At 40.8% G+C, this 21,782-nt stretch overlaps 1 protein-coding gene across 4 annotated transcripts; it reads left to right on the top strand.

The window, feature by feature from the left end:
- The first annotated feature begins 4,617 nt into the window (after window positions 1-4,617).
- Window positions 4,618-19,788, top strand: si:ch211-220i18.4 (SRSF protein kinase 3). 4 transcript variants are annotated; one of them, XM_062563088.1, is made up of 12 exons: window positions 4,618-4,788; window positions 11,507-11,598; window positions 12,657-12,765; window positions 12,907-12,994; window positions 13,472-13,559; window positions 14,175-14,281; window positions 14,370-14,532; window positions 14,760-14,836; window positions 16,987-17,094; window positions 17,776-17,845; window positions 17,921-18,013; window positions 18,113-19,788. In XM_062563088.1, exons 1-12 carry the CDS (start codon window positions 4,715-4,717, stop codon window positions 18,295-18,297), a joined length of 1,254 nt encoding a protein of 417 aa, XP_062419072.1. In that variant the 5' UTR covers window positions 4,618-4,714; the 3' UTR covers window positions 18,298-19,788. The 4 variants fall into 4 exon arrangements, with proteins under 4 accessions (XP_062419072.1, XP_062419082.1, XP_062419070.1 ...); XM_062563098.1 differs by having other exon boundaries at window positions 18,094-18,248; XM_062563086.1 differs by having other exon boundaries at window positions 17,776-18,013.
- The last annotated feature ends 1,994 nt before the right edge of the window (window positions 19,789-21,782 follow it).

Below are 21,782 nucleotides of genomic sequence, written 5' to 3'. Positions count from 1 at the left end.
CCCTGGATGGCAAAAGACCGGCCTCTATACTTTTTTGTAGTTAAACTTGGGAGTAACCAAAGTGGTGTGTTCAGAGGAGCGTAGAGTTCTGGTTGGACAGTAAACAGTTACTAATTCGGTGAGGTAGGTGGGGGCCAAGCCATGGATGCCTTGAACACAAAAAGCAGGACCTTATACTCCACCCTAAACCGTACCGGGAGCCAGTGGAGCAAGCGGAGAACCGGAGTAATGTGTGAGCGTTTCGAGGTGTTGGTGAGAAGACGTGCTGCAGCGTTTTGTACTAGTTGAAGTCGATTAATGAGTGATTGAAGTCCAGTGTAGAGTGCATTGCAGTAGTCTAACCTCGAGCTGATGAAGGCATGAATCGCTTTCTCAAGGTCAGCTCGGGACAAGAATGGTTTGACCCTGCTTGATAGCCTTAGCTGGATAAAGCTTGCCCTCACAACTGCACTGATTTGTTTGTCGAAATTCAAACTTTTGTCAAATATAACACCCAGATTACGCACAATGGGTGCGAAATGAGGTGTCAGAGGACCAAAACTGGGGGCACTGTTTGTTGAGTCTGGGCTGAACAGAATGTACACAGTCTTTCGTTCATTTAAATGAAGGAAATTCTGGGAGAGGCAGTTTTGGAGAGGGTCCAGCGTAGAACGATTGTTCATAATCACAGGAATGTAGATCTGAAGGTCGTCTGCGTAGAAGTGAAACTGAACGTTGTGATTTGAGATGAGTTGACCAAGTGGCAGAGAACAGAATAGGACCAAGAATGGATCCTTGAGGCACACCGGATAACAGAGGCAGTCAAGGAGTATAAGTCCTTGAGCATTACCAAAAAAGTTCTGTTTGTGAGATATGAGGAGAACCAATTTAGCACCGCTCCCTGCAGACCGACAACATGTTGAAGACGGGAGATGAGGATGGCATGATCCACAGTGTCAAATGCAGTGGTCAGGTCTAATAACACCAAAAACAACAGAGTTTTTACTATCTAGGGCTCCTAGAATGTCGTTCTGGACCCTCAGTAATGCTGATTCGGTGCTGTGTCTAGACCTGAAACCAGACTGAAATTTATCACCAATGTCATGCAGTTTGAGGTGAGACTGAAGTTGGGAGAAAACAAGCTTCTCCATCAATTTAGACAGAAGTGGCAGGTGAGATATTGGGCGGAAGTTGGACACTATGAGAGGATCAAGGTTGGGTTTCTTGAGCAGCGGTCTAACAATGGCATGTTTGAGAGCAGTTGGAACAGTTCCCAAACTGAGACAGCAATTCATGAAGGAGACAAGGAAGGGACTAGAGATGAGCCGGATACTCGTTTCAGCCGAGTATCCGGTACGGTTAAAGCACTTTTGCCGAGTATGAGTATTATACGAGTAATACGAGTCAATATCTGTGCTCGGATTGAATAAAAGTCCTCATTGGGTAGCTGTCTGTGTCTGCGTTCTGTGATTGGCTGGTAGTCACAGCGCCCCTCCATTACACAAATACTGTTTGTGTTGCTGTGTCCCGCCCGGCTCACTCAGTCACCAGGTTCGCGGGTCTTTCCCGATAAATTTAAACGATTTCTTCGCCTTTATTTTTTTTTTACTTTGTTGTTCTTAACTAGTAGAGTTCAGGTAAACGTGGGGCTTGGTGCTTAAGAATGCAACTCGCATTGCGTCTCTGCCTGTCGGAGTTTTTTTTTTCAGTCGGCTCTAACCAGTTTTTTTTTTTTACTTCACGCACTGACCTCTCTCTCTCTCTCTCTCTCTCTCTCTCTCATCAGTTTTTTTTACCATCTGCTGGATCTCTTCACGCACTCAGTGTCTGACGTTGACTAGTTGTGTTGAATAACTAAATATTAATATTACAAATTAAGCCACACACACACTTACCCTCTCTCTCTCATGATCATCAGTGATAAGAATTAAGAAGGAATGCTGTTTTAACCGCAGAAAGGCTTAACCCGACAATTTACGGGGTAAATCCTTCCTACTTCCGGGTTAGGCCCCGCCCAGTCCGAGTACGGATACGGATACAGATAATTCATATGGTTCAACAGATACAGATACAGATAATGCTGTACTCGCTCATCTCTAGAAGGGACCTATGATGTCAATAGCCTCTTTCATAATCCTAGCAGGAACAGCGTCCAGAGCGCAGGTGGTAGGCTTCAGCTCATGGACAGCCATTCTGAGATCCGCAAGAGTAACTACATCAAAGGTCTCTAGCACACACTTGGAAGAACACGGCAGCAGTAGAGGGTTGTGTGATGGTTTGCCTAACAGACAAATCTTTCTCCAAAAAATATTCTTTGAATGCATTGCATGTACTTTCAGACCAGGCAACATTTTTTCCAGTCTTCAGCTGTCCAATTTTGGTGAGCTCTTGCAAGTTGTAGCCTCTTTTTCCTATTTGTAGTGAAGATGAGTGGTACCCGGTGAGGTCTTGTACTGTTGTAGCCCATCCACCTCAAGGTTTTGCGTGTTGTGGCTTCACAAATGCTTTGCTGCATACCTCGGTTGTAACGAGTGGTTATTTCACTCAAAGTTGCTCTTCTATCAGCTTAAAAACACTAACATTCTTCATACTAACATTATATACTGTAACATTCTACACGCTAATAGTGTATACACCAGAGGTGTGGACTCGAGCCATGTGATTTGGACTCGAGTCAGACTCGAGTCATGAATTTGATGACTTGAGACTCGACTCGACAAAACGTACAAAGACTTGCAACTCGACTTGGACTTGAACACCGATGACTCGTGACTTGACTTGGACTCAAGCCTTTTGACTCGAGAAGACTTGCTACTTAATAGATAATATTTTCACACCACCGCGCCGCTCTGTTTATCTGCATCTGTCAAAAAAATGTGCGCCACCTGTATTCAGAGAGCGCGCGCTGCCTGCACGACATCCAATCACTGCAGTCCATTTGACCGTATCAACGAGACAGCTCGTTCATGGTTACATTTTTGAACCCGGATTCAGACTCCGATGGAAATCCTCGTCAACATTATGTCAACGTCCGTTTTAAAGTAGTGTAATGAGCTGAGTTAAAGTTATTATTTAATCAGTTATGCAGATGTTGCATGTGTTCACGTTATGCACTGTTACCAGCTGTAGTTACGCGAGACAACCCGAGTTTTGGGGGGCCGTGTATGCGGAAGTGTTCGTTCGGCGTGGTGACGGCCAACAGTGACCGAAGTTGAGTTGTTTTATATAAATAAATGCAGCGGAGTTGCAAGCCAGTCATCGCCTCCTTATTTACGCTGCAGCATTGGGGTGAGCGTTACAGTACTATAACACAGTCACAGTCGATCCACCATTACCCTTCCCTTCGTAGTCTATGTCTGTGAGGCAGCGCACCATCACCCAGGGTTCCCCGTCCCCACTATAATAAAAGGACTTGAAATGACTCGAAACTAAAATGGTACGACTTGTGACTCGACTTGAGACTTGTTGGCTGTGACTTGTGACTTGACTCGGGACTCGAGGGCAATGACTTGAGACTTGCTTGTGACTTGCCTAACAGTGACTTGTTCCCACCTCTGGTATACACTAACATTCTGCACTGTAACATTCTGTAGTGTAAAATTCTGTACAATAACATTTTAAAACGTAAAATTCTTCAACAAACCAATATACCATATTGTAACATTATGCTGTAACATTCTTTACTTTAACATTATATACACTGACGTTTTAAAATGTAAAATTCTACATACTAACATTCTATAATGTAACATTCTATAAAACTAAATATCTGCACTGTAACATTCTTTATTGTAAAATTCTTTACACTGACGTTTTACATCCTACTAATCACTAACATTCTACTGTAACTTTCTACAATCTAATATTCGATAACGTACTATGCTGCAACATTGTAAAATCTAAAATTCTACTGTAACATTCTACACTGTAACATTCTGTAGTGTAAAATTCTATACAATGACGTTTAAAAGCGTAACATTCTAAACACATTTTTTGTAAAAGACGACTAACAGATGACATTCGGTAGATGCATATTTTTATTACAGATAATTTTATTACAGAAATTCCACCACCTTTTTCAGAACAAAATCTTTTTAAATCTTTTCATTTTGCATTTAGCAAAATACATGTTCTATCTTCACCTAACGGCTTCTGTGTCTTCGGTAAAGAAGGATGGAGTAGAAAACACATAGAATAACAGATGAGATTGATGCCTTTACGTCTAATGCGTAAAGTCTCAGAGAGGTTGTAGATGGGCGACCACTTGATGGGGGATCCCATTCTCAAGCCCGGGGTTTAGCAATGTGTGATCCCCTTGTGCCCAAAAGGTCAAACTCCCCTTAAGACAGGAATGGAAAATGGTGGTGGGCAGGAATTCAGCAACTCGCACTCCTCTCCTCATGTCACAGTCCTTATCTTTTAGCTTCTCTGATCTTTGTAGAGCCTTTCCCACAGCAGCAATGAAATGGAGGCTGTGCATTACAGAGGGAGAGTGACTGGATCAGTGACACCGTGGAGCAGCTAAAGGCCTGGCAGCCAGTCAGATTAGGAGTCTACAAGAAGGACTGCCATGTTTAGACCCTGCTGACTGGCTTTACCAGCTTCCACCCCTCCCCCCCAAACAGCCAGAGAGCCATACTTCTCAGCTGCTTTTTCCTAGGGGTGCAACACTGAAGGTGCTGTAGTTTCACTTGCAGGATTTGCCCTCTGCAGATATCCATTGTGATCGCTTCACATGCTGCCTTTGCTGAACTGTGCCATGCAGAGCAATCCAAGCTCCACACACAATGCCACCCAGCAGACTCGAGCGTAAGTATAGGACTTTTTTTAGATACTGTAGAAAACCTTTTCTGACTGTACTCGGAACACTGGAAGCAAATGGATGGTTTAGCAGTGGTCAGTGTGTGTCATAAACCTGAAACACACAACATGACAAAATGCATCTGGACTGGTATATTTATTTTCTCCCAATATACCACAGTGCAGTGGAGCAGTTAAGTTTAGCATAAACGCATAAATAAAGCATGTTGACATGACTGTAGACATCACAGAGGGAACTTAAAGCTGCACTTCTGAGTTTAATTTATCTTATTTATAGGGCTGTCAAATGATTAAAAATTTTAATCAAATTAATCAGAATTTTCAGTGGATTAATCAGAATTAATCACTATTCGCAATTACACCTGAATCATAAACATTTTTCTTTCTGAAATGCATACCAAAGATAAATAACAGGACACAGATACATAATTATCATTATTATTTTTTACATAAATACAAAGCAATGTTATTTGATAAGTTACAGACTGATTTCCCTGCATGGATCTAGAAGGGTCTCGAGCCTCTGCAGTTTATCCCACTCTGCTGCGGTCGGCAAAACGGGTTTGTGCTGCTGATGGTCCAGGGCTGCGATGACCGGACATGTCAACCCTCCCGATATTTCCGAGAGACTCCCGAATTTCAAAGCCCCTCCCGAAAATCTCCCGGACCGACCTTTCTCCGGAATTTCTCCCGATTTCCAACCGAACAACAATATTGCTCCACCATCCGTCACTGGGCGCGCCGTTTCAGGCAAGTTTGACAAGTATGGCGATGACGGCCTCTTTATTTCTGCTCACGCGCTTGACCATTTCCAGCGTCGAATTCCAACGTGTTGGAACATTTTGCTATTGTGTTGGTCAAATGATCTGAGTAGGGCTGCAACAACGAATCGATTAAAATGGATTAAAATCGATTATTAAAAGCGTTGGCAACGAATTTCATTATCGATTCGTTGTGTCGCGCGACTATTATCTTTGAGTATTAAAAGAAAGTTGCGCGCGCCGCGCAGAGCTGAGAAAAAAAAAGTTGAGCGCTCGCGCAGCAGAACATCGGAGAGACCCGTACTACTGTTGTGAAACATGCGGAGGAAGAGAAGCCAATGCGATCTAAATATTTCACACTGCAATGGGGGGTGCGGGTCCTAGCGGGCAACGGGGGGGGGGGGGGGGGGGGGGGCTGCGGTTTTCTTTACAGCGCCAGTAGTTTTACGTTCTAATCGCCGCGCTCGACTTCAAGGTGTAACCTTTATTATTGTTCGGTCTGAAACAGCGCGCCCAGTGACGGGTGGTGCAGCAATATTGATGTCCGGGTGGAAATCAGGAGAAAGGTCGGTCCGGGATATTTTCGGGAGGGGCTTTGAAATTCGGGAGGGTTGACATGTCTGATTGTAAGATATGCAAAAGCGACATGGCCTGGCACGGGAGCACCACGGCAGTGATTCATGATTTTGTGCCTAAAATATTTAATTTGGCGGCTGTAAAGTATACATCATGCGATGTGTGTATGTTTTTTGTGTTAGTCCATTTTATTTGCTTACTTAGGGATGTTCAAGGAGCAATCTGTTAGTGCAAAACATATTTAGAAAGTGCACAGTCAGTTCTATTTTTCAATAAAGGGTTGGAAATTAATGTTTTTACATTTTTTATTTTTTTATCCGATTCATCGATTAATCGAACAAATAATCGACAGATGAATCGATTATTAAAATAATCGTTAGTTGCAGCTCTAGATCTGAGGTTGATTTCGTTAATGGCCTGCGAACTTCAGCGTGGACTGGCGCAAACGACTTGCTGAACCTGACGGCCTGACATATGCCTGCAGGTGGCAGTAATGTGTTGTATAGGATGAAGTGCATTCCCTAGAGGAAGAGGTACTTTCCTGACCTGAATAATTTGTCACACTACGCATGCGTGAAATGTGTTAAAAAAATTGACGTAATTAAAAACAAACAACTAATTAACGTCGTTAACGCGCTATTTTTGACAGCCCTACTTATTTACTCACCTCGTGATTTCATTCTGATGACAGATAATCTGAGAAAAAAATCTGGCTCCTCTGTTCTAATTGTTTTTTCTTTGCGGGCTGAAATTTTGAAAATGGCACTAAAAGGAGCTGTAAAATATTTAGAGGAATTTATGGATTATTATATTGTCTGAAAAAGCTTAGAGCTGGGCCTTAATTCTTAACTTACTAACCCATAGCATATATTTTATTTTATTTTTCATCTTATGGCTGCCCTTGCCTGTTGTCCATTATTGTACTGTCTGCTGTCTCTAAATTCTACACAGTAACATTCTATACTGTAACATTATACGGCAACATTCTATACACTGACATTCTACACAAAAATATTCTGTGAAACTAACTAACAACTGGGTTCGTAGGGGGATCGGAATGACCAACAGACTCTTGCTCGCAGATTGTAATGTTTTTATTATGTATATTATGATTTTGACATCACATTTTACAATACCACTAATTGAAATGCAAATTAAAAGTTAATTTAGTTAATGCTATATATGTATATATATGTAATTATCTATGTAGGAAAACAGAATTTTGGCCATTCAATGCAGCTTGAAGAAATGTGATGAAACTATTTTTTATTCAAGTTATCTACTGTGACATTGGATGTTAGTTGAGAGTTTCAGACAGGATATAATAGCACCACAAAAAACAATGCTATCAATAGATGAAGTGAGCAAAACTCTAGGTGTAAAACTCAATTCAAGGTTTCCATACACACACACACACCACCTCCAATGCATGTTCCTCCAGCGACACAGAAACCTGACCTGCGCTCTGTATTCTCAGCAATGACGTAACCCCACCCGTTCGCTACAGCAGATACTCAAAGCACCCGGGATGGAGAGTTATCGCACGCTGCAAAATGATTTACTGAGTCAGAAATAGTGCAACTTCCGTTGCCGAGTGTCCACTCTCAGCCAGTTTCCATGTGGAAACTCTAAATGTAGTCCAACTCTCCCGGCTATCCCCAGCAACTCCTCACTGTCGCTGGTTGTTTCTATGTTAAGTAAATTCATTGAAAAAGCGTTTTTTTCTACAGCTAAAATACTTCTTGGCTGTAAATGTCTGATGCCTTTAACAGCACAACAGTACTGAAACTGCTCTTAAGGTTATTCCTCCACTTAAACACACACAAACAGAGAACTACATTCTTTGTGTTACTGGATCTCAGTAATCGACACGTTTGACCGTGACATACTACTGGACTAAAAATCTGGGTGGGTCTGTCTGGCACAGCACTAATCTTCTGCTTGAAAGACCGAGAATACTTGTCTAGCTGTAGCTAATTTATAATTAGAGCTGAATAAAATTAATGTTGTGTTCCCCAAGGTTACATGTTGGGGCTTCCCTCGTTCAACATTTACATGCTTCTACTAGCTCAGAGTATGGAGTCAAACAAAATATGCTATCATAATTATGCAAACATTGCATAAATCTACATAACTTTATCACCAGGGGATAGAATACCATACAAGGATTGGGTAACTGCATTGAATTAACAAACAACTCCCTTAATTGTTGGAATGCAGTTATGCATTCGAATCTTATTATATTTCTTCCGCGTGTCAGGCCCAGGAGCAAAAGAGGAAGCAGGCGCAGGGTTATCAGGTAGGGAAGGGGGTCTTTATTGGTGCAAAACAAAAGGGCTTTTAAATTGATCAAAACAACAACTGCACTCTATGGACGGAGGCAACGTCTCAAAAAAAAAAAAAAAAAATCACTCCTTCCGGAGGAAAAACAAAAAAAGGTTCTTAATCTTATCAAAATAACAAATGCGCTCTATAGATGGAGGCAACGTCCAAAACTAAATAACAAATGCACTCTATGGACGGAGGCAACGTAAAAAAAAAAAAAAAAAACTAAATCACTCCTTCCGGGGGAAAAAACGGAGAACTATAAAAATCAATGATACATCTAACATCGGCATACAAAACTGTAGCAAAACCAAAAAACCTGCGTGGCGGCGAAGGCACTGGGCCCATCGAGGATCCCGAAGGATGGCAAAAGAAACCTGTGGCGTGGCAGAACCTGGGAGAAACCATTGGAAAAGACGAACACACTGGCACAGGACAAAGGGAGACGCAGACTATTAATACACATGGAGGGGAATGGGGAACAGGTGGACACAATCAGGAATCAGGGAAGACAATCAGACTGGTGACACATGAGGAAGGGTAAGTGACCTGAAACGAGAGGAATTATTATTTCAAAATAAAACCGTAAATGACAAGACAACAACAGACAATTTCACCGCGGTGTGACACCGCCTTTCAACGCCTTTCAACGCCTTTCAACGCCTTTCAACTCCTTCACACTTTCAGCTATTAAGACCATTCAAATATTAAAATGTTCAGCTCCTTCAGGAGAGGTGTGCTATGACTTTTCAGCTTTTTAGCTCTTATAATTGAATTAATAAATTAAAATCATCAACCTTTTTAACATGGTTTCCAATGGATTACATTTTCAAATCCTCTCTAAACTTCTTCAACTTTTCAAATCTTTCAGCTAAAGACACCATTTAAACTTCAAAATGTTGACACAAGTCTTAACAATTTCATAAAAAAACAGCTTGTGAATATCTATTATACTTTTTTATAATAACTAATTATGTTTCATTAGTTTTTGTGTCCCTTTCGAAGTTAGAGTGGCACTTAGAGTGTGGACAAAATCAGAAAACAACAGAAGGTACATGTTTTGTAAACTGTTGGTAGAGCAGTTTTAAAACACATAGAGACTTAAAACTAGACTCATGCGTTCGGTAGAGTCTTGTGTCTCTCAAAATGCCATTATTTTTGGCTACTCCAAATAGTTTTGCTCCAGGAAGCATTTGTTTGAGGTGTGGATTCTCAGTAACTGTCTGTGAGCTAACTGCACCTGCCCCGTTGTCACGGCAGCTAGCTGGGGCTCTTTCTGTGACTCACAGCTGATCCTTATTAGCTGATTAATGCAGCCTGACATGACCTCCTTCTCTCCACCTTCTCTCGTCATTTCAAAACAACCCCCATGGAGGGAAATCTTACTGTAATGTCTGTCTCTCAACCCCTCCACCCACTCACCCAATACCATCAGTTCATCAAATAAAAGCTAAAATGATTATCTGTAATTTAACCATGAAGCTTAGGATTCAGCTGTTTCGTTGAATACTTATTGCACTTTCAAATAGTACTACAACCACTACTAATATTTCTAGTACTTCTAGTAGTACTTCTAGTATTTCAATTGGTATTATTACTAAATGACTTTTACTACTACTAATATTACTAGTACTACTAGTATTTCAACCCCCATGGAGGGAATTCTTACTGTAATGTTTGATGAGGCCTATTAATTTATATATTCTGTCTCTCAACCCCTCCACCCACACCCAATGATTATCTGTAATTTAACCATGAAGCTTAGGATAAAGCTGTTTTGTTGAATACGTATTGCTCTTTCAAATAGTACTACAACCACTACTAATATTACTAGTACTGCTAGTATTTCAAGCCCATAGGGGGAATTCTTACTGTAATGTTTGAGGCCCATCAATTCATAACTTTTTAGTTTTCTTAGCTCAGGGCGACTGTGGGTCAGTGGGGAGCGCGGCCGTCCTCCAATCAGCGGGTTGTTGGTCTGATCCCAGGCCCGGCTAACCTGCAATCCCAGCATTGTTCCTCTAGCTGTGACTACAGTGTGTGAATGTTAGTTACTGGTTGGGCAGGTGCCACTGTGTATGGTAGGTTCTGTCATTGGTGTGTGAATGGGTGAATGATGTTATGTAGTGTTAAGGCGCTTTGAGTGGTCAAAAGACTAGAAGAGCGCTAAACAAATCTATTTTACCAAGTCCATTTGGTTTGAATAACAAACATTCTGTCTCCCAACCCCCCCCCACCCAATTCCATTATTTCAAAATAAAAGCTTCAATGATTATCTGTACCTCAACAGAAGGTACACCACAATTGCTTTCAAATACTAGTGAAACTAGTACTTACTTCTTCTACTGCTGCTAGTACCACTAGTACCACAATTACAAATATAGTACTAAACCTTATATTACTACAAAAAAATGTAATTTTTAATTCTCAGCTTTTCATATTTCTATTATTTCAGCAACGTTTTAATTAATTTCAGCTTTTATTATTTCTGTGTTTTCAAATTCATAAAAGCTTCTCCCATTTCTGTTTTTTCCAATTCTTTCAAGTTCATTTCAGCTTTTCTCATTTCTGTATTTTCAGCAATTTTTAAATGTATTTCAGCTTTTTTCATTTCTGAACTTTAAGCAACTTTTTGTAATTAATTTCAGCTTCCTGCATTCCAAGTTTTTTTTAACTAAACCGTGGGTAGTTATGGATTCAGAGCTTAATCTGAACAGCCACATAAAGACGATTACACAATCAGTCCATTATCACCTGAAGCATACATCAAGAATTAGAGGACACGTCTCAACAGAATTTAGAAAAACGCATCCATCCATTCGTCATCAGTGGACTGAACTACTGTTACGGTGTGTACGCAGGTCTCTGTAAAATATCAGACTGACAGCTGTAGTTGATTTAATTCAAACAAATAATTTAAATAAAAACAAATTAATTATCTTTTGCCTGATGTTTTGATGGTTTTACTGATTTTATGTGAAGCACTTTGAATTGACTGCTTGTTGAAATGTGCTTTACAAATACATTTGCCTTGCCTTGCCCAGGGTGGCCAATAACTTTGAGGCCCTAGGACGCCACCTGCAGCTTGACTCAGAGGACAGCCGGGACGCTGAGGACCCGGGAGATTACTGTTATGGTACATCAGAGACTCTTAATTCATCATCTGCTGATGTACTCATGCACTCAATGTCAAGTCCACCCCTCTCGCCAGAGCAGGCCAAAATTGGTTAAAAAGTATATTGTTTTAAAGAAGATAAGCCTGTCTAATTGTGGAAAAAATACCTTTGATTTGGACTCGTTTAAACTCATTACAGAAGATTAAGATTAGCACTCAAGCACTTACTTAACAATGAGCATATATTTTTCTCAAAGATTTGTTTCAAAAATAGGTTTCACATCGGCCTTGTATTGTACTTGCAGAAAAACTACAGTGTTTTAGTTAACGTTGTGAAACTTGGTTACAGTTTTTAAAAAACATGTTTTGTGTTGGAACAGGCGTCAATAAACTACAATGGCTTTATAAAACAACGGTTACAGTTTCCTTTGCTTTCACATGGGGCTTACAAACCGAACTAAGATAACGGCTAAATAAATTCCTGGACAATGGGTTGTTGTTACCATTGGTGATTATAGAATTGAGGCCATCATGTTTTGAGTTTTGAGACATTTTACAGTGAAAAACACAGGCAAAAAATGTTTCTGGATTGTTACCTGTAAGTACTTCCGATGACCCCCTGGGCCATTTGTTCCTGTATAGCTGTATAGGCCTCTACCTTTTAAAAGCAAAATGTTGGTTACCACAAATGCCGGACACCGTAATGAACCATACGCCAGTAATACTGTTGATTTTGAACAGAAATAGAGTTTACATTTCAAGAGCTCTTAACCTTTTTTCCAAGATGTTTGTGTCATGCCAGCTGAGCAAAAACCAATACAAGCTTATGCATCCTGATGTCTCAGTATCTCGCTGGGAGATTTGATGGTATTACTCACTGCCTACATGTTATAGCTTAGAGGAAGTTGAAATGCCAGAAATAGCTGTCGCGCCATGTTTCACTCCTCCTCTCTTAGCTTTCTAGAAGCCAGATGAAAACTGTACTGTATGATAAAGAAACGTCATATTTCAGCCATTGGAATAATACAACAGTTGCTTTCAGGTCCTTCCTTAGATTTATTTTTTTGTTATATCCTCAGGTGGGTACCATCCTGTTCAGATAGGCGACACCTTAAACAAAAGATACCAGGTGCTTTCCAAGCTCGGCTGGGGCTATTACTCCACTGTGTGGCTGTGTCTGGACCTCAGGTAGGTTTAGTAAAGGACTGTACAAAATGTGTCTAAGATATCAAAAAGCATGTTTTTATTAAACTTGAGCACAGCTTTCATGGATTCAGCAGAAAGCAGCATTCTGTCCTGTTGGAGCTGATCCCATGTCTGTGGCCCCAGGCTCGGAAGGCGCGTTGCTGTGAAGGTGCTCAAGAGCGGCGCTGACTTTACCCAGTCAGGACAGGACGAACTCGCTCTTCTACGCTGCGTCAGTGACATTTTCTTTGTATTTTGCCACTCTAGATCAGTGGTTCTCAACTGGTCTGGCTCCGGGACCCACCATCACCACTTAATGACATGAAATCGAGGAACATTCTCAACTTCTCAAATTTATTCAAAATCAAGTTCATAATCTGACCAATGTCTCCCCCATATCAGAATGGTTTGACCTAACCTGGCACACGCTGCTGAAAACATGGACAGACGAGCCGGCAAAAAAACGACACTCCGTTCCATTAAAAAGTCCCTTCAAAAATAAAATCACAGGAGGAATTTTTTTGTGATTTTTTTTTCCCATCCCATTAAAAACGGGTCTGCGACCCACCAGTTGAGAATCACTGCTCTAGATGGTCCACTATTTCACTATTACTACTAAAGACAAATAAAACAATGCTATGTGTTCCTGTTCTCTTTATTGTTTGCCTTCTTCTTCTAACCACTCCTTTTCTTCTCCTGCTCAAATCAGGCTAGCGTTCCTACAAGCAGGCATCCATCCAGTCGAAGGATTGTTCAGCTGCTGGATGAGTTCAAGCTGTCGGGGGTCAACGGGGTTCGTATCCTTTTTATGGATCCTATTTCGGCATCCACTCTAAACCCGACGGCAAGGACTAATTAGCTTGGGTCTCTAAAAGAGCCTCTGTAAAATGGTTAGTGTCAATGTTCAGAGATTTTAACAGACAGTAATTGTCAACAGTTTGGACACACTTTGATATTGAGTGGAATCAGAAAATGTGTCCAACCTTTTGGTACTATATGAGAAATGGACGTAGTCAACGTGGCCCCATGGGTTTGTGGACCACTGCTTTGGAGCCTTTAGTCTGCCAAGTTTGGCAAGTTTGGTTACAGGACATGTAAATCCCAGTAGGCCAATCCCAAAGCATCCCCTGCTTTATGGTCTATTTCACTCTAAACAGAAAAAGAGAAAATTTCCTAAATGTATGTCATGAAGAAGACTTGAAACTAGAGATTGAGACCCATGTCTACTGAGGTAATAAATCAAGTCAGAAGTAATCATTTTTTCATAGACTTCCACACAACTTATTTTTGTAACCGGAGAAGTCGCCCCCTGCTGGTCAGTAAAGAGAATGCAAATTTGGATTGGACTCACTCGACAGCTGCCTGATTGCCTCATACAGTAAATGCTGCTGGCCTAAACACCTGCTGGTCAGACATGTGCCTGGTGCTGGAGCTGATGGGGTCCGATCTGAGAAGCTGGCAACTGTGTTTTGGGAGTCCTGGAATGATGCAGCCTTTAGTTAAACAAATACTCACTCAGGTAATTCGTATTGAGTCAGTTATTAGAAAAGGAGCTCAATATGTATGGAATTGTATGACAAGAGAACATCCTGTTTTTTTTTTCGTAGGTCCTTGAAGGTGTGGACTACCTCCACACTTGGTGTAAAATCATCCACACAGATGTCAAGCCTGAGAACATCCTGCTGTGTCTGGAGGAGCAGTCCTACAAAGTGCCAGCAGGACACAACAGTTGCTCTTCTGTACTGACTGGGAAAGAGGCCCACTCGACAGGTAAATTTTTTTCTTCTTTTTATATGTGTGCTGGAGAAGTCTCTAGGCTGGACTGAGTAGCGATACTACAAACTTGTGTGCCATTTTTTCCTTTTCATGTACTGGTCTCCATGTGTGCTCAATACACATTTTTGTAAATGATAGCAGTCAGAGATTGTACTGATATGAAAACTTTGAGATAATGCTAACGTATCATATTGGAAAACACCATTTCTTGTTTCTTCCAGAAAAAGAGCATTTGAAGCCATGTAGTGTGAAGGACATTAGAGTGAAGATTGCTGATCTGGGCAGCTCCTGCTGGGTGGTGAGGAGTTGGTCTTGTACAGATTCATTTTACAGTTGGATGCAATGATGCAATTCCTCAACCAAAGGAGGGTCCATCTCTACAAGAAACATGACCATATGAAACCTTTTATTCCCCAGTATGTAGTTGATAAAGAAAGCCGGTCTTTCCTTAATAACAGAAATGTAACATTTTGAATGGGAAAGGGGTCGCTGATAGTGATTAACATACGGTAAATTATTTCTATTAGAATGTTGGTCACTATTGAGCAGCTACAGGTAGATGTTTATCTCAAATAAAAAGTAATAGATTAGCTTGTGATTAGCTAGGTATTTATAAATTAAGGATCCAATTTCTCTTTCAGGAGTTGGTGAAGACCAAGAAAGAGCTAAAAGAAAAACACAGAAAAGTATATCTGTTTAAATAACACACACACAGTGAAATAAGTATTAAACACGTCACCATTTTTCTCAGTATATATATATATATATATATTTCCAAAGGAGCTATCGACATGAAATGTTCACCAGATGTTGGTAACAACCCAAGTAATACATACAAAGAAACCAAAATAAAGAAGTTCAAATAAAGTGTAATAATGTGAAATGACACAGGGTAAAATAATTGAACATGCTTACTGATATTTGTTCAATACTTTGTACAAAAGCCTTTGTTGGTAATGACAGCTTCAAGACGCCTCCTGTCTGGAGAAACTAGTCGCATTGAAGGTTCCGTGGGCCTCTTCTATGAATCTTAATCTTCAGCTCTTTCCATAGAGTTTCAATGAGTGATTGGCTAGGCCATTCTAGCAGCTTTATTTTCTTTCTCTCTTTAAAACCTGTTGAGTTTCCTTGGCTGTGTGTTTGGGATCATTGTCTTGCTAAAACGTCCACCCTCGTTTCATCTTCATCATCCTGGTAGATGGCAGCAGATTTCTGTCAAGAATGTCTCTGTAAATTTGCCTATTCTCCTTCCTTCAATCATGTGAAGTTTGCCAGTACCATTTGCTGAAAAGTAGCCTCACACCATGATATTCCCACCTCCAAACTTCACTGTTGGTATGATGTTTTTAGGCTGATGTGCAGTGCCATTTCTCCTCTAAACATGGTGTGTATTATGGCATCCAAACAGTTCAATTTTGCTCTCATCTGACCACACTACATTCTCTCAGTATTTCACTGGCTTTTCCTTTTTGTTGTGCAGCAAACTTTAAACAAGCTTCAACATGCTTTTTTTTCAGCAATGGAGTCTTGCGTGGTGAGCGTGCATACAGGCCATGGCGGAGTGCATTACTTACTGTTTTCTTTGAGACAACAGTACCTTCTAATTGCAGGTCTCTTTGGCTCTTGGACAACTCTTTTGATTTTTCTTTTCACTCCTCTGTCAGAAATCTTTCAAGGAGCACTTGGTCGAAACAAATTTATTGTGAAATTATTGTCTTTCCACTTCCATATTATGGCCCCAACTGTGCTCACTGGAACATTCATAAGATTAGAAATGTGCCTCTAACCAATGTCATCATTGTGTTTTGCTACACTTAGGTTGCGATGGTCTTGAGACAGCTCTTTACTTTTACCTATCATGGGATGTGTCTTGTATGACACCTTGGCAATGAGACCTTTTTGTAGGGCATCAGTTGGGACTGAACCAGCTGATATTAATTTGCACTGACAAGGGTCTGGATTGCTTTTGAATTACTGATAGTTTTCAGCTGTTGGCTTTCCATACCTTTTTGCACCTCCCTTTCTTCATGTTCAATTCTTTTTCCCTGTGTCATTTCACATTATTAGACATTAATTTATTTCTGAACTTCTTTATTTTGTTTTCTTTGTATGTATGTATTTCTTGGGCTAAAGCTATGAACAACACGTTATAAAATGAACCATGTGAGAGAACGTTCTGCGTCAAGACACTACAGCTTCTGCTGATGCAGCAAATGAACACAAAGGAGGTTATGTTGCATGCTAACGTAACTACTTGTGTAAAAAAGTAAATGTTTGCCGTAAACTTAAAAGAAACTAATATATTGGTGTTCACAAGTTGATTCCGGTAACCCAGATGTCATTGCAGGCTTAACAGTCAAAGTCTCAAACACATACGAGCTAGTGGAAACAGACATTTTAGATTTAAGTTTTTCTGTCTGCCCTCATCTTCTTTCTTTGTTGGACCAGTACAAACATTTCTGTGAGGAGATTCAGACCCGTCAGTATCGCTCACTGGAGGTTTTACTGGGATCTGAGTACGGTCCTCCTGCTGACATCTGGAGTGTTGCTTGCATGGTGGGTAAAAACAATAAAGTACTATGGTTTCACTGTGTAAAGGATTCAAACCCACACCCGAGAAGTATTAATTTAGTGAAGAATTTTGTTCACATTCTCAAATTTTGACCTTACTGTATTTTGGGGGTTTCCACTAGAATTTGCATAGTGTTCTGTTTTGCATGCAAGCGCTTGTAAAGACTAGTGAATCTCTGGGGTGGGCATCTCTATAATCAGAATGTGCATTCATGAAACGGGACAAGATGTGTAATGTGCATTCAGATTCATCCTTTAGGAAGTTCTGTGTGGGCCAATCCGTCTAGTGGGCAGAGAATTTCACAACTGCAATCTGCTATTGAGTGCACATGTTGAGTAAGTGGATACAAAAATGTCATGCCATCCATCTAACTGAGATGGTTCAGACATGGTATCCCTGTCATTGTTCCAACGAAAGCCCCAATAGTTCTGAAAATTGTCAATTTGGACTGCAAGCCCTGCCAGTTACCACCAAAGAAAAGTTCCATTGCACAGAAAGCCCATTGCACAGAAAAAAAAACACACTATTGGCGATGTCATTAATTTGTGGGCGGTCATAACATCGAGCAGTTAGCCAATCAGGGTGGTAAATGGTAGGTGGTAGAGATGCAAGATGCTTAATGGCCACATATCTCACCCTTTTGATTGTCTCTTACATTCTCTCAGGCCTTTGAGTTGGTCACTGGAGACTCCTTATTTGAACCCAAAGCCAGCAAGTCCATTTCCGTGGGGGAAGGTAGGTTTGGTTCCGTTGGGCTGACGCTAAATGTTAAAAATGCTAATGTGGGTCCATTTTCTCCATCTGCCTCAGACCATATAGCTCAGATCATAGAGCTGCTTGGTAAAATCCCACCAGCTGTTTCAATGTCGGGTAAATACTCTGCAGAGTACTTCAACCGCAGAGGTGAGTCCAAAATATATTTTTGTGTGTAATTATCCATTTTCTTGATATCTATTAAATAATTTTTACATTTCAATGTTGAGTATGTTCCCTGTCACACAGGTGACCTCCGTCACTTTGGCCCGCTGAGGCTCTGGAGCCTTTTTGACGTTCTACTGGAGAAATATCACTTCCTGTTGGAGGAGGCAACCGCATTCTCAGACTTCCTTCTTCCCATGTTGGAGTACAATCCAGAGAGGAGAGCCACTGCGGTACAGTGCCTCCTCCACCCTTGGCTAACCTGCTGATATCCTCTCAAAGGACGCCACATGCATTGCCCCCCATCGGACGTCCTGGCGGACCAGACGCTGTCACCTAGCTAATCCCTTTTATTTGTGAATTCCTTTAGAAAGTGGAGTAGGATGCTCTTCCCCATAGGACCCCCATCTAAGCTGCTAATGCGTTATACATATATAGTTTTTTCTCTAGTGTATCAACTATAAGTCTGAGTGACAGATTATTGAGTCCCATAAGTGGCTCCAGAGAGTGATTGTCAATTGTTTCCCGCCAAACTGACCATGCTTGCCACTGAGAACTCGTCATTTTGAAGAACTATTATTTAGTGCAATTAAATGTGAGAACTTCAAATTATTTCTAAAAAGTTAGTAATTTCATAATTATTCATATTGTATGCACTCTAGAAATACATTTGGTAATCTTGAGAAACCAGCATGAGTGCAGTAGGTAGAAAAGACAAAGAACTAAAAACTCACACATTGCCAACTCTTTTCCAAAGCTCGACCTTTCAGGCCTTCTCAAAAGCCCCCCCGCCCCCCGCCTCAGCACCCAGCACCCCGCCCTAGCCCCCCTCTGAACAATATACCACTCATGAAACACTTGAGATTGAGACATCACCATAATCTGATAAGAAACGCTTTATATCAAACTGCTTTTATCGGAAATATATTGTCACTTTGTATTCCATAGGGTACACATTCAAACCTGTTCCTGTGAAACAGACACCACTTAATCAGATAGACCGCTCCCACGGGGGGACATTTACATTACATTATTGTTCTGATTAATATATTTAAAGTTGAAAGAAAGGGAATATTCTATAAAAGCAATGAGTCAAATGACTATGTGAAGTGTGATAATGTAGAACTTATTTACAATTACAATCATTACTTATTTAGGACCTAATGGCGCTAAAGAAATGTGAGGTTTGGAATTGGACAAATAACCAGACACAATTAGCATTTGTTTTGAGTGCTGCGAGTAATCGGGCAACAGTAAGAAAAAAGGTTTGTTATATAATCTTTATAAAGGACATTTATTTCACAGTTTTAGACAGTTCTTCTGTTCCCCAAGTGATAATAAAATGAAATGATATGCAAAAGATAGCTTAAACACGTATCAGTGGGCAAAACGCATTCTATTTTTGAAGCTTTGGTCGATTGGACTAAAAAAAACTAAACAAAGTATAGAGTAAATATACTTTGGCCTTGATAAAGTATTGACTATTTTGCTACTTTTTGTTTTGTTTTTTGGACCAATGCGGATTTTAACAAGCATTCATACAGAGTTCAGATTAAGGAACAATAGATCTTTCTATACTATAACAGTTCTTTTCCTTCCATTGCTGTATTGTTCCAAAAACACCACTTGGAGGACAAAACTGCAAAAACATTGTAAAAAAAAAAGAGTTAATTTCACCCTGCCTCCCATTCTCTTCGGTTCCAGTAGGAACCTAAGCGTCAAAGTTTGATTTGACTTGTCCTCATTAAAACATAATACATACATGATATGTTGTTTGTCGAACATGCATTATCATTGTGCTTGTCAACCTATCCAGCTGTAGGCTCAGCACTCAGCCAGTGGGTCCTCTTTATTCACCACGGTGTAACCGCATGCGGTCCGGGTCCGACGACACTTCCTGGGCCAGGAGGTGGGCTTCATCGGCCTGGAGGGACAGAGAAGAGGCCATGCCACCAGAACAGAACTCCCTTGGGCAAAGCTTTATTGAATGGAAATGTATTCATACGAATTAATAAGTGAGTTATCTACTCACGTGAGGCAGTAAGATCCAAAGTTATGACAGAAACACTTATCACAGCCTCTTCTGAAAGACTCTCCTGCTTTGTAGTGCCTTTCTTTATAAGAACAGAGGCCTGTATGAGGAAATGAGCATCACAATAACACGTCAATGTCGTCGTGAGGCTTTTTTATTTTCCTATTTCTAATTAGAGGTGTGACACGCTTAAAGATGGGTGAGTCTCTTGCAGGAGGTGGCTTAGGAGGTTCTGAAAGAAATGTTTTTCATCACTCCAAATTACATAGAACAAGAGGACTCAAGAATTAGGAAACATTACCAAAATATGTCAGACGAATAAGCAATTTGACTTGGCGACTAGCGCATTAACAGCAGACAGACAATGGACAACATGACAGATAAAACAGTGCAAAGGAGGAGGAATGAAAATTAAAATATAATCCTACTGGTTAGAATTTAAGACTATGGGTTAGTTTAAAATAAAGGAAAAAAAGATTAAAAAGTAAAAAATAAAGTGCACCAGCAAACAGAAAGTGACAAGTGAAAGTGACGAGTGAGAAGGGAGTGACCGGTCTGATGTCAGTCAGTCAGTGGGGGACCTGGGCTCTGTTGATGAGCCCGACTGCCGACGTGAAGAAACTAAAAGAGATGAGGCAAATTCAAATCTAACCACCTTCCATCCCTGCTGGCTGTTTGAGCCATCCATGTGGGGTTTGTCAGTCACATAAAGAGGGGGCTCATTAGGAACACACTGCTGCGAGGAGCCCCCAAGGGTAAAATTGCAAGGTCAGGACATAGAGGATATTTGGTTTTTAAATCACAGCAAAAGTTGATTTATACTCTGAGGGCGGACAAGCAGCAGTGCCTGCACAACTACAGGATAATCTCTACAAAAGGAAGAAGTAATAGTTCTCACCTTTTATGTGGTACACAGAGGCTTCTGAGTATCCATCGCTCAACAGAAGGATGAGGGGCAAGCCAAACGCAAACATCAGCGGTGGAGAGCATCTGCAAATATTACTCATTGAAAGTAACATTGTTCAAGCACGTATGTTCTTTCTTAAATATTTCAATTTCGTTTTTGTCATCTGTCAAAAACGTGTTCCAACGATCCAGTAAAAGTCCATGTGATTCTCGGCAGACGAAGGCTAATATTTATAGTCTCACATCACTTCTAAAGAGAGTGTGATAGAGAGCAGAAGAGAGAGAGAGAGAGAGATCTCCACATGTTTAGTGTTTGGAGATGTACCCAAGCGTCCCTAATAATTACCTTTGGCTCTACGTAAAGGCTGCGTGCGTGGGTGAAGGCACGGCACGTGTTCATTTTGTCCATTAGTGGCATCAGTCACCTATATCACCTATATTACTGCTTGTGCGCAGGGTAGTTTGTGGTCAGTCTCTTCCTTCCTAACAGCCTGCCGGTAGCCAGGCGATGCATCATGCTCTGAATGAAGAGAAAGCAAATACGACTTCAAGGGACTGGAAGGATGTTGATGTGGTGAAGGTACGCCGGATAGAACACCTCAAATGCCTCCACATCGCTCCTCTTAAGTCTCCCAGGAAAGTATTTCAGGGCATTAGGCCACTCAGGCGGCAAGAAAGTCTTTATTTAATACTTTACTAACCAGTACTGGTTTGACACATTTTGCACATTCATTCTATGTCTGTATAATTTCAGGGTGGCCTTGTTTTTTACTTCGGGAACTAAAACTTGCCTGTAGGTCTGACCAGTAAGCTCAG

The sequence above is a fragment of the Pungitius pungitius genome, chromosome 1 (genome assembly GCF_949316345.1).
Source record: "Pungitius pungitius chromosome 1, fPunPun2.1, whole genome shotgun sequence".
Classification (NCBI taxonomy): domain Eukaryota; kingdom Metazoa; phylum Chordata; class Actinopteri; order Perciformes; family Gasterosteidae; genus Pungitius; species Pungitius pungitius.
This window is presented reverse-complemented; position numbering and strand designations above follow the sequence as displayed.